The following is a 22,167-nucleotide window of genomic DNA, read 5'->3' on the forward strand; positions in this document are numbered from 1 at the left end:
AAAAATTGCAATATATCATTTTCGACCTGTTAGAAATTTCTACCTAAAAGCTACTTCCTGCTTCCCGCAGAAGAAACAAAGAAAATTTACATATTCTCTTTCACACGAAGAAACTTCTTTTTTCTCCAAGGGGAGCACCTACTTTTTGTTGACCCTTCCTTCAATTCACTTATGTCAAAATCATGTTTACTAAAAGTCCTGTGAACTAGATTCCTCAACAAGGGGCAACCAATTCTCGTAATAAAGAAAATAAACTTTTTGTTAGGAAATAAGGATATTTATATGTTAATACTAGAAACTTCCATGTGACCTGGAGGTCACGGGTTCGAGCTGTGGAAACAACCTCTTGTAAAAATTCAAGATAAGGTTGCGTACAATAGATCCCTGTGGTCCAACCTTTTCACGGACCTCATGCATAGCTGGAGCTTAGTGCACTTAGGCAGCCTAAGAAACTTTCAGTACACAGCTTAAAATATAAATTTGGGCGGAAACCAGTAAACCTATATTTAAAATCATTTCTCGCTTTAAAAAAAAAAAACATTTTGGAGTAGAAAAGGTTAATGGTCCTATAATGTTTGCTTCTGGCACTTTTAATGCATCCGCAAATGATTATTCCAATGGTGAGGGAGAATTTTTTTCAGTACAAAATGATTTTTTTTAATGAAAAGATATGATTTTAATTTGGGTTTGTGACTTTGTATGAGTTCTGCTGAAGATTGGCTGGTGGGCAAATTGATTTTCTAGGGTATATGTTGAAAGTTTAGTCATTTTTAAATTACAAAAGTTAGTTCGATATTTTTCCTAAAATTAAACTATATTTGATAGACTTTTTTACAGTTACCCCATTTATTGGGTTGTTTACGGGAAAAAAAAAAAGAATCGTAATGTTAAAAAGATACCATACGAAACCTGCCAAAATATAGTAACAAAAATGATAAATAATGTTAAAAAGATACCATACCGAAACCTGCCAAAATATAGTAACAAAAATGATAAATAATGGCCCATGCAGGTCTCGAACCTGCGACCTTCGCGTTATTAGCACGACGCTCTAACCAACTGAGCTAATGGGCCGGTGTTTTAAGATTTCATTTTACTTAAATAAGGCTTACTGAGAGACTAAATATTTTTTTATAGCCTACTAGTTTAAGAGAGGGAAATACAAAATTACTCTTATACTTTGGGATCGAAACCTAGCTAGTTTAATGATGCATTGTTCGTATAATTCTATACTCTGCCTTTGAGTATCTTGCTATATCAGTATATATTGTACGGCCCTACCTCCCAAGATAGGGGTAATGCCTACGTACACTCCACCCTCTCCAGACCTCACCTGATGGGATTATACTGGGTATGTTGTTGTTGTTGTTGTTGTTATCAATATATATTGTACTCCAAATGCACTTGAAAATCTCACAACCAAAGAGCAGATGGGTTATGCTCTCATCCTCACTATTGCATATTGGGCACATTTGTTTATCAATAATCTCGTCGTGCGGTTTATCCTTCGTAAAAAACTTGACATGACTAACTAAGAAAAGAATGAAAATCCAATTTGGAGCACCATAATTATTGCATGACAACTTCCTCCAAAGACCTTCTGAAAATCCTCTCTTATATATTTTCATATGCATCTTTACAAAAAATTACAGCCCGGCATCTTTGGGTGATTTAGCTTATAAAATAGCTAGAAAATGCATAGGTTTTGTATATTTATACTTAAATATACATATACCATACATATAATATACATATACTATAAGTATAATATACATATCAATGTATAGGTTTTGTATCTTTGAATGAACTATTGCTGGTAATTAATTAAGTTTGGCCAAAGGAGCATAAACGAAAATATCCCTTTTCTTTATATAGAAAGATTCAATATGTTCCATCTCAGCCACCACAACACTAGTAGCCTGAAAGTAGCAGGGGCGGTTCAACATATTTAGTGGCCTAAAGCCAAACTATAATAATAGGCCTTAACTTTTCTTCAAAAACAACTTCGCACACACACTCTCACACACAAAAATGTATTACATGGACGAAGGGGGAAAAATTAAGACTACAGATTTTTAGTAAGATGAAAAAAGCAAGAAACATAATTTGGGTCATTTACTCCATAATCAAATGTAAACAGCTTAACAAGATTTATATTAAGAGGTATACAAGGATCTAAATGTGTTTTTCCTATTAACCATTTTTTTTTTTTTTTGGTATATGCACATACTATTATTAGAAAATAATTTGGGGCCTAAAGCAAATGGCTTAGTGGCCTACCCCTTAGCCGCCACTGGGAAGTAGTCTTTAGCTTGCAACACTTTCCTCATCATCTCGGAAGCTTGAAAGAAATTAATATTTTTGTATATTGATCTCCCCTTACCAGAGTAAATATGAATTCACTGAACCTAAAGCTTGTCATTCTAATTTTGGCACAGGCTAGCTCCATAGTACTCACTTATATATAGTAGCTTTATTCTATATCTGCACATCCAGGATATTTAGCCCCCATCAAACTTAGGATATCAACCTCTATCCCAAGTTAGCGTTGATTTCTTAAAACCGCAGTTCCTTCAGTCCATAAGAAGCCATCTGCAAGTAACCTTTATCAACTAGACAATTTTCTTTGGCAAAATAAAAATTTGTGACCAAAAGATCTAATTTGTTACGGAGAACATGACACTTTTAATTAATTAAATTCTTCCAGAATATGATAAATATTTAGTAGTCCATGATGTGATTCTACCCAACATCCTCAAAGTGACTCCCAGATATCTTATAGGTAGAACACCTTTAATAAACCCCAAACTCTTTAATATCACCTATATTACACCCACCCACTCCACCAAATGTATATGAGTAGTATTTTTTTATAAGTATTAGCCCCCAAATCAGAAGCTTAAGAGAAACTTCTAAAGCATTCATAAAGTATTCATACTAAGATAACATCTCCTCTACGTAGCAATACAAATCATCTTGCAAATTTCAATTGAATAATGTTTAACTAATTGCATACTAATTTGGATGAAAGTTAAATTTTGCTTTATTCTTAAGTGATTTTAGCAACCTGCTTAGATAGTAGGAGTATATGACTAGCACAAATAAAAGTGAGGACAAAGAATCACGTCCTTTCCTCAGACCTTCTTGGCAGGGAATGGACTTGAAGGTTTCACATTGATCATAATGTAGTAGAAGTTAGTGGTTAGACAAGTCATTATCCATTTGAAAAAAAGTTTCAAGTATGTTTAAATTGTTTAACACTTGCTTTTGGAAACCCCATTCCATAGAGTCGTGGGCTTGTTGTATATCAATCTTCATCATGCATTTTACAGCCTTTTTGTGAGGATATTTAATACTGAATTTGTACACCATTGTATAATAGGAAATAGGCTTGAATAGAGGAGGACCCATAGGATTTGGTGACGACGACGGGCACCACCAAAGACAAATGCACGTTAGTTAAAGCATGTCACGCAATACCACTTCATCCGATAATTGTATTAAGCACACATAGAACTAATGTACTGATAATGTATAATTATGAATTAAATGACCCTAATTGGTAAAGCTTAGTTTGTGGAGTGATGGTTGTGAGCACGACTTTGTGCCCATGAGGTCACGTGTTTGAAATTTGCCATTCCTGCGTTTTGTCAGCTAAAAACGAAAAAATTACCAAGGAAAGCAGGACATGAAATTCGAACACCGGTCCTTCAGGGCTTGAATTATTTCACAGTTGAAGGTTCTTAACTATATACTGGTTTGTATCAAAGAAATATATTACTACTGTATTTGTTACTTCCACACCAATAATTAGCACATTAAACTTTTAATTAAATTCATTGAAACATGTTTTATCCTTTTGCTTGTAAATATTTATAAGTTTGTGATAATTATTAATCATTTTATCACTTAAATACTCATTTTATGTTAAGTTTGTATTGTTACTTCATAGTTGATCATTATATAGTTTTATAAATAATCAAATATATTACTCCCTCTATCCCAATTTATATGATACACTTTTTTTTTTTTTTTAAGTTTATGTAAAAAAGAATGATACATTTCTATAATTAAAAATAAAAACTTCTCTTTTTATCCTTAATAAAATGATTTAAGGCTACACAAGTATTTATAGCTTGTTTTACGCCACAAGTTTCAAAAGCTTTTCATTCTTTCTTTAACTCCGTGCCTAATAAAACTATTCACATAAATTCGAACGGACGGAGTATAATATTTTTATGAGAAGGGACCAAAAAAAACTACTAAAAACAAAATAAATCAATAATTTAGGGATCAAAAGTGATATTACCCGTTATAAAAAAGTCAGATCTCAAAATAGAAATAATAATAAAATAAAAATAAAAAGATGTCCAACCGGGGTACTATTCCAGTTTTAAGTCGTTAAACGTTGGGTCAAATCTACGCGTCTACTCAGCCAATCACCTGCCACAGTGACCTCACCTCAACCAATAATATCTCTCCACGTGTAATCAAACACGTAACATACCTCCCACGCGCCAATATATAAATTCCCTCGCCACAACTAAATCGCCGGCTAAAAGAAAACCGCGAAAACATCAACGGCTTCGATTCATTTCTCTCTTTGGCCTGCGGCGTTCGATCGTCGGAGAATACGCCACGTGGCAACCGGGATCTGAAATGGAAGCTCACGGTGCTGGTCTCCGGCGCGTAGCTGTACTCGCGTTTTGTGTAGCCGGCATTTGGTCTGCTTATATTTATCAAGGCGTTCTTCAAGAGACAGTGTATAACATCATTTCTCCTTTTATTTAATTCCTCTTTCATATTGTTGTTTTTTGAAGCTTCGTTTATCACTTATATGATTTGTTTTTTTATTCTTAAAAAAAAAAATTCATGATATTTACTGCAAGTTCTGCATTATCCTATGACAAAGTTTGATCAATTGCTTGACTCTGTGTATACATTTCTTCTTTAATTTCTTATTCATGATATTTACTGCAAGTTCTGCATTATCCTATTATAAAGTTGATGTTTAATTCTCAAGCAATTGATCGAATTGGTGGAACATTTCTCCTTTAATTCCTCTTTTTGGTGTTTTTTGAAGCTTCGTTTAGTACTTAAATGATTTGCTTTTTTTTTTGTTAAGAAAATTCATGATATTTAGTGCTAGTTCTGCATTAGCCTATGATTAAGTTGATGTTTAATCCTCAATCCCACTTTGTGGGATTTCACTGGGTACGTTGTTGTTATTTAATTCTCAAGCAATTGATCAAATTGGTGAACCGTACTTTTGCCAAATGTTAGTACCAATTGTGAACACTGCTAAAAAAGACAGGAATTAGCGACGGACAAATTTCGTAGCTAAATAGCAAACCGGGGCTTATCCTATTTAGCGACAGATTATAATATAATTCTGTTAGCTACAAGAGAACTAGCGACAAAGGTCACAGCTAATTCCAGTTTTTTATTCAACTTTGAGCTTAAACAATGTTACAAATTGACTATTAATAACAATTTCTAGAGTTTTTCTTTTCTTCTATACTCTAAATGATTCAATTTTGAGTACAATGTGCTTAATGTGATGCGAGTTTTCCTTTTAACTTAGTTGTAGAATGTGTTTATATTCATCTATTCCTTTATTTATTTGGTTAATTTTAATATGTTTACGTATGGATTTTAGGTCAACGAAGCGGTTTGGTCCTAACAATGAGAGGTTTGAACACTTGGCGTTCCTAAACCTGGCGCAAAATGTAGTTTGTTTGGTATGGTCATTTATAAGTAAGTTTACAGCATGTTCGACGACTCTCTGTTATAATGTGTATGCGAGATGAATAATTGGTTAAGTATTGAGTGTGTGTAATTTATTGCAGTGATTAAGATTTGGTCTAATGGGAAGAGTGGTGGTGCTCCTTGGTGGAGTTATTGGAGTGCTGGTATTACAAATACTATTGGCCCCGCAATGGGGATTGAAGCATTGAAGTACATTAGCTATCCTGCTCAGGTATGCGCAATTCTTGTTTGTTTTTCCTTGTATATTCCAAGTGAGGGGCTTAATTTCTTGAATTTTCTGGTTTTGTGGCTTCTTGTGAAATGTGAACCATAGTACTAACTAGCTAGCATTTTAGGATTTCCTGAAGTACTTTTCGGGATTGAGAGAAACGTATGACGTTTTATTAATGTTCTAATTCATAGTAGTGGCTGATTAACTGATGTTTAGTTGATGAAAATGGTTGTTTCCTTTTCAACCAAATACGTAGTAAGTAATAAGGCTATTTACACTTGCAGGTCCTGGCAAAATCATCAAAAATGATTCCTGGTATGTTAGCAAGCAAGCATTTTTTATAACTTACATGGATGTTCTTTTCTTTGAGTATGCTTTTGTGTATGTTGTCAATTCTGAGATTTATGGGAAGATAAAAAAGTGGATAGAAAATGTCTTGATATGAACTTTTATTTATGGAAAAGGCCATGTTCTAGGGTTTTAAGTTTCAAAAAAAGATGATATGATGATATTATTGAATTTCTGAATTGTAAGGAGATCCAGTGAACATGGTGGTCTTTCAATTGTTCTACGTCTTTGGTAATTCAGCTGTGCCCTTGCAGTTTTATACTTGGACAGGTGTTATGTCATATACTTAGAGAGGGAACTGACTCTTCACGAGAGGGTGAATATAGAAAAACACTTCAGAATAGTTATATGTGATTAGTGGGCCGAAGCTGAACGTATAGAATGACATAATGTAATGCGACAATCTTGAATACTGGAGTTGCTACAAGTGAAATTTAAGTCTTTATACCCAATTATGAGACAAATAAGATAAAAGGGCAAAGAGAAGAGTGGTATTTGTATGGCATAGCATCTATGTGATGTAGGCAGAACTAATATTTAGATAAAGGGCTTTTATTACTGAAACAGAGAGGAGAGCACAAATGGTAGAATAAGATAGACTGAAACAAAATAAGATGTGAACCATTACTTAAAAGAGCCATCTTTGAATACATTACATGTCAAAAAAAAAAAAAAAAAAAAAGGAAAAGAAAAACAGACGCATCTCGATCTTTTGATGGTCTACTAACGCTATCCTTGAATACATTACATGGACTTATAGAAGTTATGAAAACTGCACACAAGCTGAAGGCTTAGATCTGTCCAAAGTAATTGCATACTTTGGTAAAATAAAATACTTGTATAGAATACTTGACATGGTTCCAAGCATTTTTTTATTTTTAGCATAGGATCATGGTTCCAAGCGTTGTATCAACAATCACAATAATCCTTCCAGAAACTAACCAAAATAGAAGATTTTGATTGTTCTTCAACAACTATGCCTCAGTATCAAAAGAGAAGAGTCTGATTGTTGAAGTGTTATAATCTGACTGCTCTATAGAAGGTGCTGGATTCCAAATATTGTAAACCTAGGTTGAATTTATGGTGCGTGAAAATATGTGAATAGGTACTCACCACTTTATTTGCACAACTTGGACCATCTAGGAGCAATTACTACTTAGTCATTTGAATCTGTGGCAACTCACCGTTATTAGCTCTCCATGATCTACAGAAAAGCCTCTGATTGAAAGAATATAAAGAGGGAAAATGGTGGTATATGAGATGAATTGGTGATTGAACAAAGGATTTAGAATTAAAACCTGAAAAATGATTTACAAATATGTTCTCTTATCGTTCTAAAACTGAATTCTTGCATCCAAAAGCAGAGCTTCATTGCTGCTGCAGGAAAGGAAATTAGAGCATTCTGTAGAGGAACATGAGTTCAACTGGATCAAGATGTTTGCCATTGATATAGTTTTCAAGGGCTGAGCGTTAGGTGGAAACTAGCATTACTGTGGAGTGTGGACCATATGTAGTATCACTTAGATTTTATGTGGATGCTGTTCGATAAGGAAAGAATCACGCTATTATGAAAGGGGAAAAAAGATGTTTTGGTAGATTTTTTTTGTTCTTGGTAACTTTATTTTTCTCTCCTCTAAAGAGCGAAGTTTTTCTGCAGTAAGAATGTTGAAGTCAATAAGCAAGAATGTTGAAGTCAATCTTTTTGATAATGAGATTAAAGTTTATTTCAGTATAACTTTCTTTCTTCTTATTCTTTTTCTGTTTTCTGACAAAAGTTATGTGATTGCTTCTTGCAGTAATGTTCATGGGAACGCTTGTTTATGGCATAAGATACTCCATTCCAGAATATGTGTGTTCTCTACTTGTTGCTGGTGGTGTGTCACTATTTGCGCTCTCAAAGGTAACATTTTCATTACAATATCTAAGCTAAAATGTGTAACTTTTCTTTTCTCTTCCCTTTGACATGCTTTCAATTATTCGAGGAAAAGCCAAGGTCCTTTCTGTGAACTACCCCTTACTTTTTCTCTTGTACTTGACTTGATTACAGACTAGCTCGAAAACCATTAGTAAATTGGCACACCCAAACGCTCCACTTGGGTATGGGCTTTGCTTCCTGAACCTCACCTTTGATGGTTTCACCAATGCTACGCAGGATTCGATTTCAGCAAGGTACTTTTCCTGTTAACCTATCGAAGTCTTTTTGTGCTTAATCATCCGGAAGTCCTTACAAGGAATTCTTTGTTTTTTGTTTTATATGCTTTAGCTTTCCTTATCACATCCTGAATAGTGCATATCAATGTTCTCTCACTTCATGAATTTTTGCTAATGCTGGGAAAAACACTATATCGTAGAATTGACTCTTGTTCAGTAGGTTTGTATTTTCTCATCTCAAGTTGAGTCCCGTCCAGAAATCATCCGGATTAGAACTGGAATTTTATCTATTTACATACGGAAGAACCTTACAGAGTCTTCTCAACTATACCAGTTATACCAACTCTCAAGCTGGATTGAAGGGTGTTTGGGATTTGGGGATAAAGGACGTACTAATAAAGGAGCAACAAACACTTCCTTTTTATAAGTCCGTCCTTCCAAATACTTAACTGCAACATGCTGTTGATAATCTTTAAGCATGATTTGGGCGGAAGGTAACATGTAGTAAAAGTGACCAAGCTGATGATAGAAAAGTTGGCTTATCCAATAACTCCAGTAAAGCTTGCTTTTATGGCTTTTAAGCGGTTGGGGCAGGAGAAATTATCTAGCTTTATAACTCCATTAAGTAGAATACTTCTATATGTCATGATATATCCCCCGGGACAAATTAATGGCTAATAAATAAACAATTATTTAATTGTTTAAATTAGTTATCTGATTTCAATTCAGACTAACTACGTGATTAGGCGATCTACTGTCCATCAGGTTGCTGAGTGTCTAACAGCACAAATTTACGTTGAGGTATAAAAGAGCCGGAAGTGTTTTAAGAGTTAATTGAAGTACCTCCAGTCGGATACACTGTCTGATGTCCCGACATCAGGTAGGTACCCAGAAAGGACAGTTCAGTCGCTTAACCATAGAAACTGGATCACGAAACCAGCTCATTCACGCACACAATTGATTGGAGAGGGATATCAGGAATAGTAGGATAATAACTGGAATATCAAGTGTGTGGAAGTTTCTGGATTTCGAGTTGAAATTTGATAAAGAATAGGATGGATTTGCACGTAATCATGTTCCATGTTATGAGTATTTAAAGTAGTTTTATGCTTATTCTATTGCCAATGGATGCACAGCTCATATCTTGAATGTCAGGCTATCTTGTTCTCCTCGAATGCACTAGCGATACATCAAATGTCCTTGAACATTAGTCTGTTTCTTTCATTTAAGGAGTTCTCCTCTGAAATCCAGTTTTTCACTTGTATTCAACAGCTAAATTTCTCCTAATTTTTCTCAGGTATCCTAAGACATCTGCGTGGGATATTATGTTTGGAATGAATTTGTGGGGCACCATTTACAATATGGTGTTCATGTTTGGCTGGCCAACTGCCAGCGGTTATGAGGCCGTTCAGTTCTGTAAGCAGCATCCAGAGGCAGCATGGGACATTCTTCTTTACTGTCTATGCGGCGCTGTGGGACAGAACTTCATTTTCCTAACCATTAGTCGCTTTGGTTCTCTGACCAACACAACCATCACTACAACACGCAAGTTTGTGAGCATAGTTGTATCTTCTGTGTTAAGTGGCAATCCACTGTCACCAAAGCAATGGACAAGCGTCGCCATGGTGTTCTCAGGATTGTCTTACCAGATTTACTTGAAGTGGAGGAAGTTGCAGAGGATGACAAAGAAGAGGAAGCCCATGTAAATGTTAAATCTTTTTATCTGAGGATACAGTTCTGTACTATTATTAGTCATTTTTCTCCTGATGTAGTTCCAGCATCCCAGGAGTGGTAAAACTTCCATCATTGACAGTGTAATCGAAAAGAATTAGCACATTTGTAGAATGAGTTTTTTCAAGGGTATAGCCCATTTTGTAATTGTTTCATACTTACAATGTTTCAGACCATACAGCTCAGAAGCTATAGCATCACTAATGTTTTATAGGATTTCCAAGGACTACTTCTCTTTTGTTTTTCCTTCTCTCTTCTCAATATTTTCGATAGACCTGCGGGTGCCAATTTGTAAGTAAAATGTTTGTTCTGTATAATTCTTGGCTATGACCAAAATGGGACGTGGCAGATCCAACAGCCGCACCTTAAGTCAACTAGATGGCCTATAGTTTTCCCCGTGTCGCTGACATGCCCAACATTCGGATTATAGTGTATATATATATATATATATATGTGTTTAGATAATGATAATATATATATATATATATGTTCAAAATACGATTAATTTAACATTGTAGTTTGTCTTATATATATCGTATCTAAAACTTTATTTTATTCGTGTTTGCTACGAAAATTTATTAATACCTTTTAAAAGAGAAGACTTGTTTAAAAAGAAACTATTTTCCTTTTTTCGATAAAACAATAAATATTTTGAATATCGATTGACACTTTCAATTTTAATTCGATTAATTTAACGGTGTAAAATACTTATTATTTTTTATCAAATTTTGATTTAGATAATTCTAATTCAAATTATTAAATTAATTTTACATGTTTAAAATGAAACAAAGTAGAAATTAATTTTTTCCTTATTCTAAAGAGTCCATTATTATTGATTTAATTGTTTGATTTTCTAAGCATTTGTTTTTTAACATTGTTTGTTTTATTAATATGATTACATTTTTTTTTTAATATTGGTTGATTCCGTATATATATATATATCCACTTTTTTTTTCCCGTGAGTTTGGATGTGGTCGGGCCCACTTTTTTTCTTCCTATTTTTTTTTTGTGGACAATATATATATGAAACATATATATCTAAACCCATGCTTTATATAGTTTCTTCTTTTTTTTTTTTATCTTTTATATTGCTTGGTGTCGTTTAGTATGGGGCCCACCCTTTTGGACATTATTAGTTTGTATTATATTTATGTATATAATATATATATATATATATATATATATATACACACACACTATGTTCAAAACACGATTGATATAACATTATAATTTGTGCTCCGTATCTAAAACTTTATTATATTAGTTTTTGCTAAGAATATAAAGTCTGCACTTTTTTTTTTACATTGTTTATTTTTTTAATATGGGATTCACTTTTTTTTTCAATATTGCTTGATTTTGTTAATATGGGATACTATATTAAAACACGATTAATATAACATTGTAGTTTGTGCTCCGTATTTAAAACTTTATTATATTAGTGTTTGCTACAAATACGCATATATGTTTAATATGGGGCCCACAATTATTTTCACATTTATTAGAGTAAGGAAAAAATGAAAAAGTAATTAAATTCTATCTTATTTTAATATATAAGTATTTTAAGTATGTTATTATACAATAATTTCATTTATATATATAAATGGATTGATACGCACGCGTAATGAATCCATTATTATTGACTTAATGAGATACTTTGGAAATTACATGAATATTGTTTGATTTTTTAATATGGGGTGCATTTTTTTTTTTACATTATTAATTTGCATTATTTTTAATATATATATATATATATATATATATATATATATAATATGTTCAAAACACAATTAATATAACATTGTAGTTTGTACTCCGTATCTAAAACTTTATTATATTAGTGTTTATATATGAATACAAAATCTTTTTTGACATTATTTTTTTTGAATATCGGGTTCAATTTTTTTTTTTTGATAATATATTGATTTTGTTAATATGGGGTCTACTTTTTTACCGTGAGTTTGGAGATGGTATTAAACTTCTTTTTTTATATATATTGCTTGATGCTTATTTTAGTATGGGGTCAATATATATGAGGCCCACAATTTTTTTTTTATAATTTTTTTTTATGGGCCCGTTTAATATGAGGCCCAATTTTTTTTTTTTTATTTTTTTTATATATATATGATTTCAAATATATAATATATATATATATATATATATATATATATATATATATCTAAAATTTATTATATTAGTATATTGTTAAGAATACAAATATATATATATTTTTTTACATTATTTATTTTTTTAATATGGGATTCATTTTTTTATATATATTGCTTGATTTTGTCAATATGGGATACTATGTTTAAAACACGATTAATATAACATTGTAGTTTGTGTTCCGTATTTAAAACTTTATTATATTAGTGTTTGCTATGAATACGCATCGTGTTTAATATGGTGCCCATATTTTTTTTTAACATTGTTTGTTTTTTAAATATGGGATTCACTTTTTTTTTTTTCAATATTGCTAGATTTTGTTAATATGGGGTCCACTTTTTTTATATATTTTCCCCATGAGTTTGAATATGGTGGGTTCCACTTTTTTTTTTTAATACCTGGATGTTGTTTAATATGGGGCCCATAATTTTTTTTTACAATTTTTTTTAATACTGGATGTTGTTGAATATGGGGCCCACAATTTTTATTTTTTTTTTACAATTTTTACTATGTTCAAAACATGATTGATATAACATTGTAATTTGTGCTCCGTATATAAAATTTTATTATATTAGTGTTTGCTAAAAATATAAAGTCTGCACTTTTTTTTTTGACATTGTTTATTTTTTTAATATGGGATTCATTTTTTTTTTTATATATTGCTTGATTTTGTCAATATGGGATACTATGTTCAAAACTCGATTAATATAACATTGTAGTTTGTGCTCCGTATTTAAAACTTTATTATATTAGTGTTTGCTATGAATACGCATCGTGTTTAATATGGGGCCCGCATTTTTTTAACATTGTTTGTTTTTTAAATATTGCTTCGATTTTTGTTAATATGGTTCACTTTTTTTCCCGTGAGTTTGGATGTGGTGGGTTCCACTTTTCTTTTAATACTGGATGTTGTTTAATATGGGGCCCACAATTTTTTTTAATACTGAATGTTGTTGAATATGGGGCCCATAATTTATTTTTTTCAATTTTTTTTTTTAGGGCCTGTTTAATATGGGGGCCAAATTTTTTTTTTATGTTGGTGTTGGGGGGGGGGGGGGGGTTCCACGACGGACGACGAAAGAAGCACCAACCGGTGCTTCTAATATAGTAGAAAAATATTAAAGGCTTCATACATCCAAAAACCCTCGAAACTTATCAAATTTCATTACACTCAAAACTATGGCTTGCACCAATGGAGCTCCTAAACGCATGATCGTGTTCGTATGAGACATTTTTTATTCAAATTTTGAAAAAACTTTTGCGCATGGTTTCAAATGTCCATTACATAAATAAGTCAAACCACTTATACACATCATCCTCAATAGACCTGAGATTTTACGGCTTATTAAGACTAACTCGTATAATTAAAAAGGGTGACATATTTTAAATGGTTAATTTATTTACATAACTAGCATTTAGAAAACGCGCAAGAAAATTTCAAATTTTGAACCAAGTATCTAATAAGAACATTTTATCATGTGTTCAGGTGCTTAATTGGAACAAGCCATAATTTTAGCGTAATCCATTAATTGGAAAGGTTGAGGGGTTGTCAATATATTAAGCCAAATATTAAAGATCCCTACTTTCCTTGGGCCATGGTTGGTCCATCATGACCACATCTAATTACTATTATGTCCTTCCACAGTTTGCACGAGAGAATTGAAACTAGTTATTTAAGGTCATTCTAGTCTTTTCATCTCAATTGTTCAACCCACAAAGTGACTGCCAGTAGAATTCACACTTTAATTTGTACAGGCTTCCCTCTCCTTTTACCACTAGCTTTTTGCTTTTAATAATGATTATAGTTGGCCACCACCACCACCAACTGCTGACCAATTTAAATAAGCAACAGACCCCTCCTTCCCCCACAAGATTCTAACCCCATTTTACATATCAGACACAGAGACAACAGCAGCAGAAGCAAAAGGAAGGGAAGAACTCTCTCATAAAGCCAGAGAAAGCAACAACCTTTATGTTTTCGCGTAAGAATTCTGTATCTCTTTCATGTTCTGTGCATATAACAAGTTTGTATGTAAAGATAGCTGTTCATTTGCAGTCAGCATTACCAGTAACAGTATCTGCCGAGGGTCTATCAGAAACAGAGCCTCTCTACCTGACGAAGGTAGGAAACAGAGCCTCTCTACCTGACGAAGGTAGGGGTAAGGTCTGAGTACATCCTATCCTACCCTCCCCAAACCTCACTTGTGAGATCACACTGGATATGTAGTTGTATTACCAGTAACAATATCAGACAAGTATAGAAGACTGGAGAAATGTCTGCACACACGAACCATATCGCATTCTGCAATCAAATAAAGTATGTTTTACATTACATGTAGATCAGGCAAAGCGGAAAAAAAGCTCTGAACAGCCTAGGAACTTATTATATAACATCTTCTACACACAAAATATATGAAAAGAAACTGACGTAGGAGGCCAATTCACCTTGTTGATCCTCCTACCTCTCTATGGTTTCTTCTCTTCTTCTTTCTTTCTGTCTTATCAATATTCTCTATAAACCTTGGCGAGGTGCCAATTTAGTAAGTACAATGTTTTGTTCTGTACAACTGGCTAATCAAAAGCCAAAAACTTATGGACCATCGAATACCCCCATTCGAGTTCCATAACTACACACCAAAGAATGATAAACAATAAAAGAAACCACACTAGATACTGTGAGTATTAGGTTGGAAACTCCAAAAAAGGATGCAGATCATCTGTCAGATCTCCAGAGAAAAGCTAGAATGCCTCCGTTGCATTCTAGGTTGTAGACCAGATCTTCCAAGGCCTCTTGAAAAAAACTTAGGTCATAGAGACTGCTATCCAAACAAAAAGAACTCCAAAAATTGAGTAGACTACATATAAGAAAAAACTGTTGATCAAAGATATGGTGATACTGCTTCCGGCAGAATCTGTGTAAGGTTTGATCAGTAAAGTTGGTTATAGACTGTGGAGGAGGGCTCTTTTGCACGAAGGAGGTTGTGAAAGATTTGTGGACTCCACTCCGAGTGTTTTCAATAGGAACTGCCTCTCCTGAAAAAACAATTGATAAAAGTTAATCTCAGTCTTGCCTCACACTTGCATAAAATAGGTAAAAGGTCAATGAGGAAGCTATATGAAATCATGCATCACAATTTACATGAAATAGACAAGTCAATGTAAAAGGCATGATGAGGATCACTAAACCAAACTTCAAATAGTTTCCAGGTTCCCAAAAACCAGGAAAGAACGTGACCTTACTCCAAATGATGAAAGTAATCTTAGGACTTTCATTTTAAGCATATAACGAAGAAATAAAATTAACTAAAACAACTTAATGTTTGATTGGAATTGATATCTTACTTTTAGAATCTTTATAGAGGTTATAATTTAAAAGGATAGAGAACGGGTAGTCGGTAAGCGTGACAAGAGAGCGAGGTTCAGAGTAGGAAAGGCTTAAGGTGAACAATTCATGTGATTGTTTACAGTTGGCAATTATATGCTCTCCGATTAAACATAAGAATCCAAAAAAGTGTGCCTTTCTTTGGATTTATTCATTCGTTAGTGTCCACTGAGGAATTCTGTAAATCAGTCTGCATCAAAGATAAGCATGTCTTTTCTTCCAAGGCAAATGAGCTAGAATAGAATTTGGATGCTAATTGTTATGGTTAAGGCCAGACTAGAAAGGGAGATCAAGTTTGTGAAAGAAAGGAAAGTGTAAGAGATAACAATGGGGAAGCAGCTTATATCCTAAAATCAATTATGCTGCAAGCTTAAGATCATTTGGCTCTTCTAGAGATTAGGTCAACAAAGTGAAGGACCGGTAAACTGACAGGGTTTTGGCAAGCATTTCAAGCTAACAGCCTTGTCTTTGCTGTCCACATAGATTTTCTCACAACCATAGTCCCCATATGTCACCCTTAACGCGATGTAATGCTATAAACTATTTCCTATAGAATCTCAATATTGTTACCATTTATCTTTGATTGCTTTCTATGTTGCTCGGACTCTCCAAAACTGTTGCCGCACCCGTGTTGGAACCTCCAAAATGAACTACTTTTGGAGGATCTGACACGCAATCGGCGGCACTTTGGAAGAGTCCGAGCATCATAGATTGCTCTAGCAACTGTTGGCAACTGGTATAAGTAAACACTTTTTGATGACAACTAGTATATGTGAACACTTATAGATCAATACATAAAAGACAATCAGTAACCTCTAAAACCTGATTTTCTTTCTTTCGGCTTTTTTGTACCTAACAAGCAGAAATTGGCATATATCTAAGAAATTGCCTTCTGGCAAAGATTTGGGAGGTTTGTCTGAAAATCAGATAATTGCATTATGTAGAAATACCAGTACATCTTCACGTTATCCTTCTTCCTTTTTAGTGTTCAACATATTAAAGCTGACAACAGATGCATAGTTCTTTGCTGACAGCATTAATTTATACCTTTTTCTTTTTATATTATACAGAGAAGGAAACATGATACAAAGCACTCTAGATAACAAGGATTCAATTTGTGTTAAGGAGACACCGAATGGAAAGAACCAAAAAAAACAAAAAACAAAAAAAAAAACGGCAGACTTTCTCTTGAGCTTTTGAACTATCAACTGAGGTAAAACTTGGCTTTTCAGTTTAATCAATTTGTCTACAGTTCACTATGGGCAATACTTGGTTGGAACAGATTCACACTTGTAAACCTCAAAAGCCTAATCATACTACTCTCTTTTGTGCAACAGGCAGGTGTCACAGTTTCAATGATTCAATAAGAATCATTGCAGAACTGATAAAATCTGTAGCAATAACATCTCTCCTAATATCTCAATTAAGCAAAGGTATCAGTTCTTTTGATGGGTTACGCATGCATAACAAATCCAATTTGATCCATTACCTCAGTGCACTTTTAAGTGAAGCTGCTTTTGGTTAAAAAAATGTCACATTAAAATGTTAACAAGGTATAGATTGCTTACACTTTCTGAAAACTTTGGAGTGGGAATTTCTGCAGCTAAAGATCTGAAGAGTGGAGTAACTTGAAGAGGAGAACTGTAATCTGTATTCAGAAAATCACATTCAGCTGTAGCTGGTCCATTATTCACTTTTTCTTCATCACAAACTGGCAAAGTATCTGAGATAATACAATCACTACTAGTATCAGTACAAAGCAACTCCTATGGCTGTAGAACTATAAGAAACATTGCAGTCCTTCCCCCAAATTATGAAAGGCTTTTTTTCATTTTTGTCCAGTCGGCGAAATTAATTACAGGCACTAAATATACATAACATATACACTGACTAGGTATATTTATGTATATAATGTCTATATTTATACTCAATATACAAAACATACACATTTGCCAGCTATTATGTTTTAGGTTGGTCCAAAAAGGTAATTATTCCAATTATGAATGTACCTCGAGTGGTGGATACACGGCAGGAGGTTCCATTTTCTAATTCATGAAGCCCAGCTTGATCACTCGTTTGAGAAGTTCGTAATTCTGATTCGATATCCTGATGATGCGCACACACCTCGGTTTGGCTTTCATCTGTTTTATCAGCGAGTGCATGGGATAGCAGAGTTGATCCAGTACTATACTCAGAGCTTCCAGCAGAATCTTCAGATAAAGCAGGTTGCCTGCACATCAACATTTTAGACACAAATGGCATGGGATAAGCTGGCGTCATTTTAAAAGTTAGCTTGTATTAGGGGTGTCAAATAAGCAGGTTGAGCTGAATTTGGGCGGGTCAAAACGGGCTGAGTTAATAAACAGGCGGGTCATTAGTTACTTGGGCTGAAATGGGACAAAAATCGGGTCATAATCCAACCCGCCCAACTCTTACTAAGTTTAAAATTCTTTATTTGTTTTTGTAAAATTTGTTTAAGTATATAATAAAACTCATGGCTATATATAAAATATCAATTTAAAAATGCCTTCTAAGAAATATTTAGACAAAGTTTCTCATGGGTCAATTTGGGCTGCATATCAGCCAAGTTTTCAAATGGGCTGAACTAATAAAATAAGCGGGTCGTGATTTATGGGCTGATTTGCCACCCCTTGCTTGCATGGTCAATACCTCCAAGATGGTCGACTGCCTTCATTACTACTCCTTGAATCTGCTATCAGGTTCTTATAATCATCAGGTTCAAAATTCATCTCAGGGAGCTGGAACTTGAGCGTATCGCCATCCTTTGTCTGTTGAAGAAAATCTTGAAGTATCTGCACAATATTCACATTTTCCCATTAGAGTTTCAGCAGGTTATGTGCAGACTGGTTCCCAGAACTATAAACACAAGAAACAGAACTGGACAATTGAAGAAACTTATCATTCAAATGGTTTTTATCTTTCTTATGTTGTCGAAGAGCTGAAGAATGGATCTCACGTTTTTCCCCAAATAAATGAATCATTAAACTAGACTAGATGGTTGATTAGTTTTCCTGATTGAGTTAATCAGATCATGTAAGAACAAGGTTCAAGTCTACTGCTTTGTCCTTTTCGACATGATTACAAGAATTACAAGTTCACGAGACACTAATTCTAACAACTGCTTGCCTAGAGATGAACCAAATAGTTATTATGCAGCTGAATGGCGTGGATCAGAATTCACCTAGTACATCAATTTTTTCCAAAAGCAGAAGTGTATTAACGGTACAAAGAACATTGAAGTCACCTTCCAAGCACTTTCAAGGCTTTGATCCGTATTCTCTGTATTGACTTTCATTGCCAGTGAGCTTAGGAGCTTGGCTTGTTCCATCAAAGCATGTATCTTTGGATCGTCTTTCTTAAGGAATGTTCCTTGAGTTTTGTTGTCGCTAGCTGCTTAAAAATCCAAAAACAGTGAGTTAGATACGTATTCAAGTTAATGTATCAGATAGTTCCTTTTACTAGTCAGTGATATACTGTTCTAATTTTTCATAGTTATTTACCATTTTCAGTTGTCCCAGCATTATGCAAGTTTTGAGCTAGTACTGCAAATGGATGTCTTAGTACTGGATGTGTCATTCCACTATCACCAACAGATTTTTCTCTGCTGTTACCATTTTGAAGGACATCTGAAATGTTGCTCGTCCTACAGCAAAACAATAGATTTATATTGGATACTCTCTCTTTAAACGATAGTTAAAGCTTGCTGTATTCGTTTTTACCTCAGCTTTTTAATAGCAGCACCTTCAGTTATGTTGTCAATATCGAGGCCATCTGGAAAAATAACCCTCTTGTTATTTAGGTTAATGTATGAATTGCTGTTTTCTTTAGCCAAAGCTTCATGCTTTGCTCTCTTTTTGCACAGCGTAGTGAACCGATTCTTCACAGCATTATCCGTTCTGCAGTTTAAAAAATAAAAAATAAAAAATAAAACAAGAATTTCAGCTTAACACTTAAATCTGTCAGAACTAAATACTGAAAAAGTAAAACAATAACCAAATAAAAAAGCTAATTACCTGCCTGAAACCACCTTGGCAATTTCAGTCCATCTGTTTCCAAAAATCTTTTGAGCCTGCAAACATTTCTTTTTCCATCAGATATCTTGATTTCAATCAAAAGAGCAAATTTCTCATCAGAACTTAAAATGGGCTGAAATAGAAACAGCAAGTCTTTACATCAACCAAACTTAAGCCCAAAATGCTAAAATAAGTGACAGAGATGGGAGTTGGAGATAAAAATAAAAATAAAAATAAAAATGCAATCAAGAAAGCATCATTTCACCTCACATAAAAGCATATCTTCTTCAGGTGACCACCCTCCTTTCTTGAAATCAGAGTTCAAATAAGTGAACCATCTGCAGATATTTGCAAACAATATCACCTCAAATACCAACCAAAAAAAGAAAAAAAAATAAAAACAAAAAGTAGAAAAAGAATACAAGGTGATAGTCCCTATCAAGAACTCATTTTTAACTAACCTTCTTCTGCATTGCCTTGTTGTTTTATCCTTGAACTTTGATGCGATGATCGTCCAACTACAAAAACAAACCAGAAAATAAATTTGAATTTCATTTCATTTCATTTCCCACATAACATAATTTATTGACTTTAATCATACTTTACAACAATAAAGTTTCCATGAAAACATTGAAAGAACAATCAAAAGGGTAAAAAACTATACTTGTCTGTTCCATGGATTCGAATTTGCTCTCTTAATATATCATCCTCCTGCAACACAACAGAAAACAAATCCATTACATCTCAAAATTATAATCAATTCAACAATCCAACAACTCAAAACATTAAAAAAATTGAGAAAGAAATCATTTCTTTCAAAAAAAAAATCCAATCAATACAACAATCCAACAACTCAAAACATAAAAAAAAAAAAAAAAAAAAACTGAAAAAAGATATCATATCTTGAAAAGAAAATCCATTACATTTCAAGAAAATCCAATCAATACACAACAATCCATAAAGCTCAAAACATTAAAAAAACTGACCAAGAAAATCAATTCTTTCAAAAAATCCAATCAATACAACAATTCAACAACTCAAAACATAAAAAAGTAGACCACAAATTCATTTCTTGCCCAAAAAAAAAAAAAAAAAAAATACAGTAATCCCAAAAACTCAACCAAAAAAGAAACTGAATAATAATCACACACCTCTTGAGAACAACTCAAAACATTTTTAAAAAAAAAATGCCAAAAAAATCATTTCTTGAAAAAATCCCAATACAGTAATCCCAAAAAACACAAGCAAAAACAAAAAAAAAAGAAACTGAATAATAATCACACACCTCTTGAGACCAATCAATACAACAAACCAACAACTCAAAACATAAAATTAAAAATAAATGACAAAAAAAAAATCATTTCTTGCAAAAATGCTAATACAAGCAATCCCAAAAACACAACCAAAAACAAAAAAAAAAGAAACTCAAATAAAGACAAACCTCTTGAGACCAAGAAACAATATGTCTTTCTTTAGGCTTAGCAGCTTCACAACTATTTCCACTTCTCTTCATATTTCACTTCTTTGTTCCCTCAACACTTGCATACTATAGTAGTAAAAAAGACACCCTTTTATGTGAATGTTATATATAAAAAAGAACAAAAGGGTATTTTACAAAAAGGGAAAACAACTGTATAATACTTCTCTTTTACACAACTTAGAAGCAAATTACAATCTTGAAATAGCCATTTTATTTATTTTTGCCTTGGATTCTAACTTTTAACCCTTTTTTTGCCCCAAGAAAGTTCAAACAACATCCATGGAATCCGAATTAAGGATTCTTTATTTGTATTGGACCACAAAATTAAAAAAAAAAATACCTCGAGATTTGGGAAAATGAAAAAAAAGAAACAAACAGTTTATGGGGTTTTGTTATACTAACGTAGATCTAAAGGTATATAGAACCTTAAAGATTGTATTTTTATGGTCATCTTCTATGATATAGAGCAAAAAAAAAAAAAAGGGGGGGGGGGGGGGTGTTTAAGGTGTGGGGGTTGTTTTGTGTGTGTGTGTGTGTGTAGTGGGGGGGTGTGTTCAAAAGAGCATAATTTTTGCTCTTGTTGTGTAAAAGTATTTTTATGGTGATCTTGTAGGGTGGGGTATTTAAAAGAGCATAATTTTTTGGTCTTCTTGTTGTGTAAAAGGGTATATGGAAACCTTATAAAGATTGTATTTTTATGATCTTGAAGGTATTTTTGGGGGTGGAGGGGTTTTAGGGGGTGGGGTGGAGTGTTCAAAAGAGCATTATTTTTTGGAAGAAATTAGTTAAAAGGGATCTTTATAAAAATGAATAGAGGTATATGACCCTTATACCCTCTCAGATACATGAGCGATTTTGACATAACTTATTGGGTTATATTTTGCTTTTATTGTTGCGT

The 22,167-nt window shown here is 33.3% G+C and overlaps 2 protein-coding genes and 1 non-coding gene across 5 annotated transcripts; 1 reads left to right on the top strand and 2 right to left on the bottom strand.

Annotated features, from left to right (window-relative positions):
* Nucleotides 1-1,000: 1,000 nt before the first annotated feature.
* On the bottom strand, nucleotides 1,001-1,074 carry TRNAI-AAU (transfer RNA isoleucine (anticodon AAU)). Its single transcript has one exon. It is a non-coding gene; the product is annotated as a tRNA-Ile (tRNA).
* A 3,471-nt stretch (nucleotides 1,075-4,545) lies between these two features.
* LOC132067487 (UDP-galactose/UDP-glucose transporter 3-like) lies at nucleotides 4,546-10,424 on the top strand. Its single transcript, XM_059460749.1, has 7 exons — nucleotides 4,546-4,763; nucleotides 5,660-5,757; nucleotides 5,850-5,980; nucleotides 6,265-6,295; nucleotides 8,125-8,228; nucleotides 8,376-8,497; nucleotides 9,777-10,424. The coding sequence occupies exons 1-7, from the start codon at nucleotides 4,660-4,662 to the stop codon at nucleotides 10,183-10,185; spliced, it is 999 nt and encodes a 332-aa protein (XP_059316732.1). The 5' UTR covers nucleotides 4,546-4,659; the 3' UTR covers nucleotides 10,186-10,424.
* A 4,225-nt stretch (nucleotides 10,425-14,649) lies between these two features.
* On the bottom strand, nucleotides 14,650-21,728 carry LOC132067488 (transcription factor MYB124-like). Of its 3 annotated transcripts, XM_059460751.1 has the most exons (13): nucleotides 21,610-21,724; nucleotides 21,231-21,335; nucleotides 20,454-20,500; nucleotides 20,251-20,307; nucleotides 20,055-20,127; nucleotides 19,790-19,845; nucleotides 19,496-19,672; nucleotides 19,277-19,419; nucleotides 19,021-19,169; nucleotides 18,426-18,568; nucleotides 17,765-17,985; nucleotides 17,324-17,478; nucleotides 14,650-15,406 (listed from the first exon to the last, which is right to left on the bottom strand). In XM_059460751.1, the coding sequence occupies exons 2-13, from the start codon at nucleotides 21,300-21,302 to the stop codon at nucleotides 15,314-15,316; spliced, it is 1,386 nt and encodes a 461-aa protein (XP_059316734.1). In that variant the 5' UTR covers nucleotides 21,303-21,335; nucleotides 21,610-21,724; the 3' UTR covers nucleotides 14,650-15,313. The 3 variants fall into 3 exon arrangements, with proteins under 3 accessions (XP_059316734.1, XP_059316733.1, XP_059316735.1); XM_059460750.1 differs by having other exon boundaries at nucleotides 21,231-21,728; XM_059460752.1 differs by having other exon boundaries at nucleotides 19,021-19,166; nucleotides 21,231-21,716.
* Nucleotides 21,729-22,167: the final 439 nt, after the last annotated feature.

Source organism: Lycium ferocissimum, chromosome 8 (assembly GCF_029784015.1).
Source record: "Lycium ferocissimum isolate CSIRO_LF1 chromosome 8, AGI_CSIRO_Lferr_CH_V1, whole genome shotgun sequence".
Taxonomy (NCBI): domain Eukaryota; kingdom Viridiplantae; phylum Streptophyta; class Magnoliopsida; order Solanales; family Solanaceae; genus Lycium; species Lycium ferocissimum.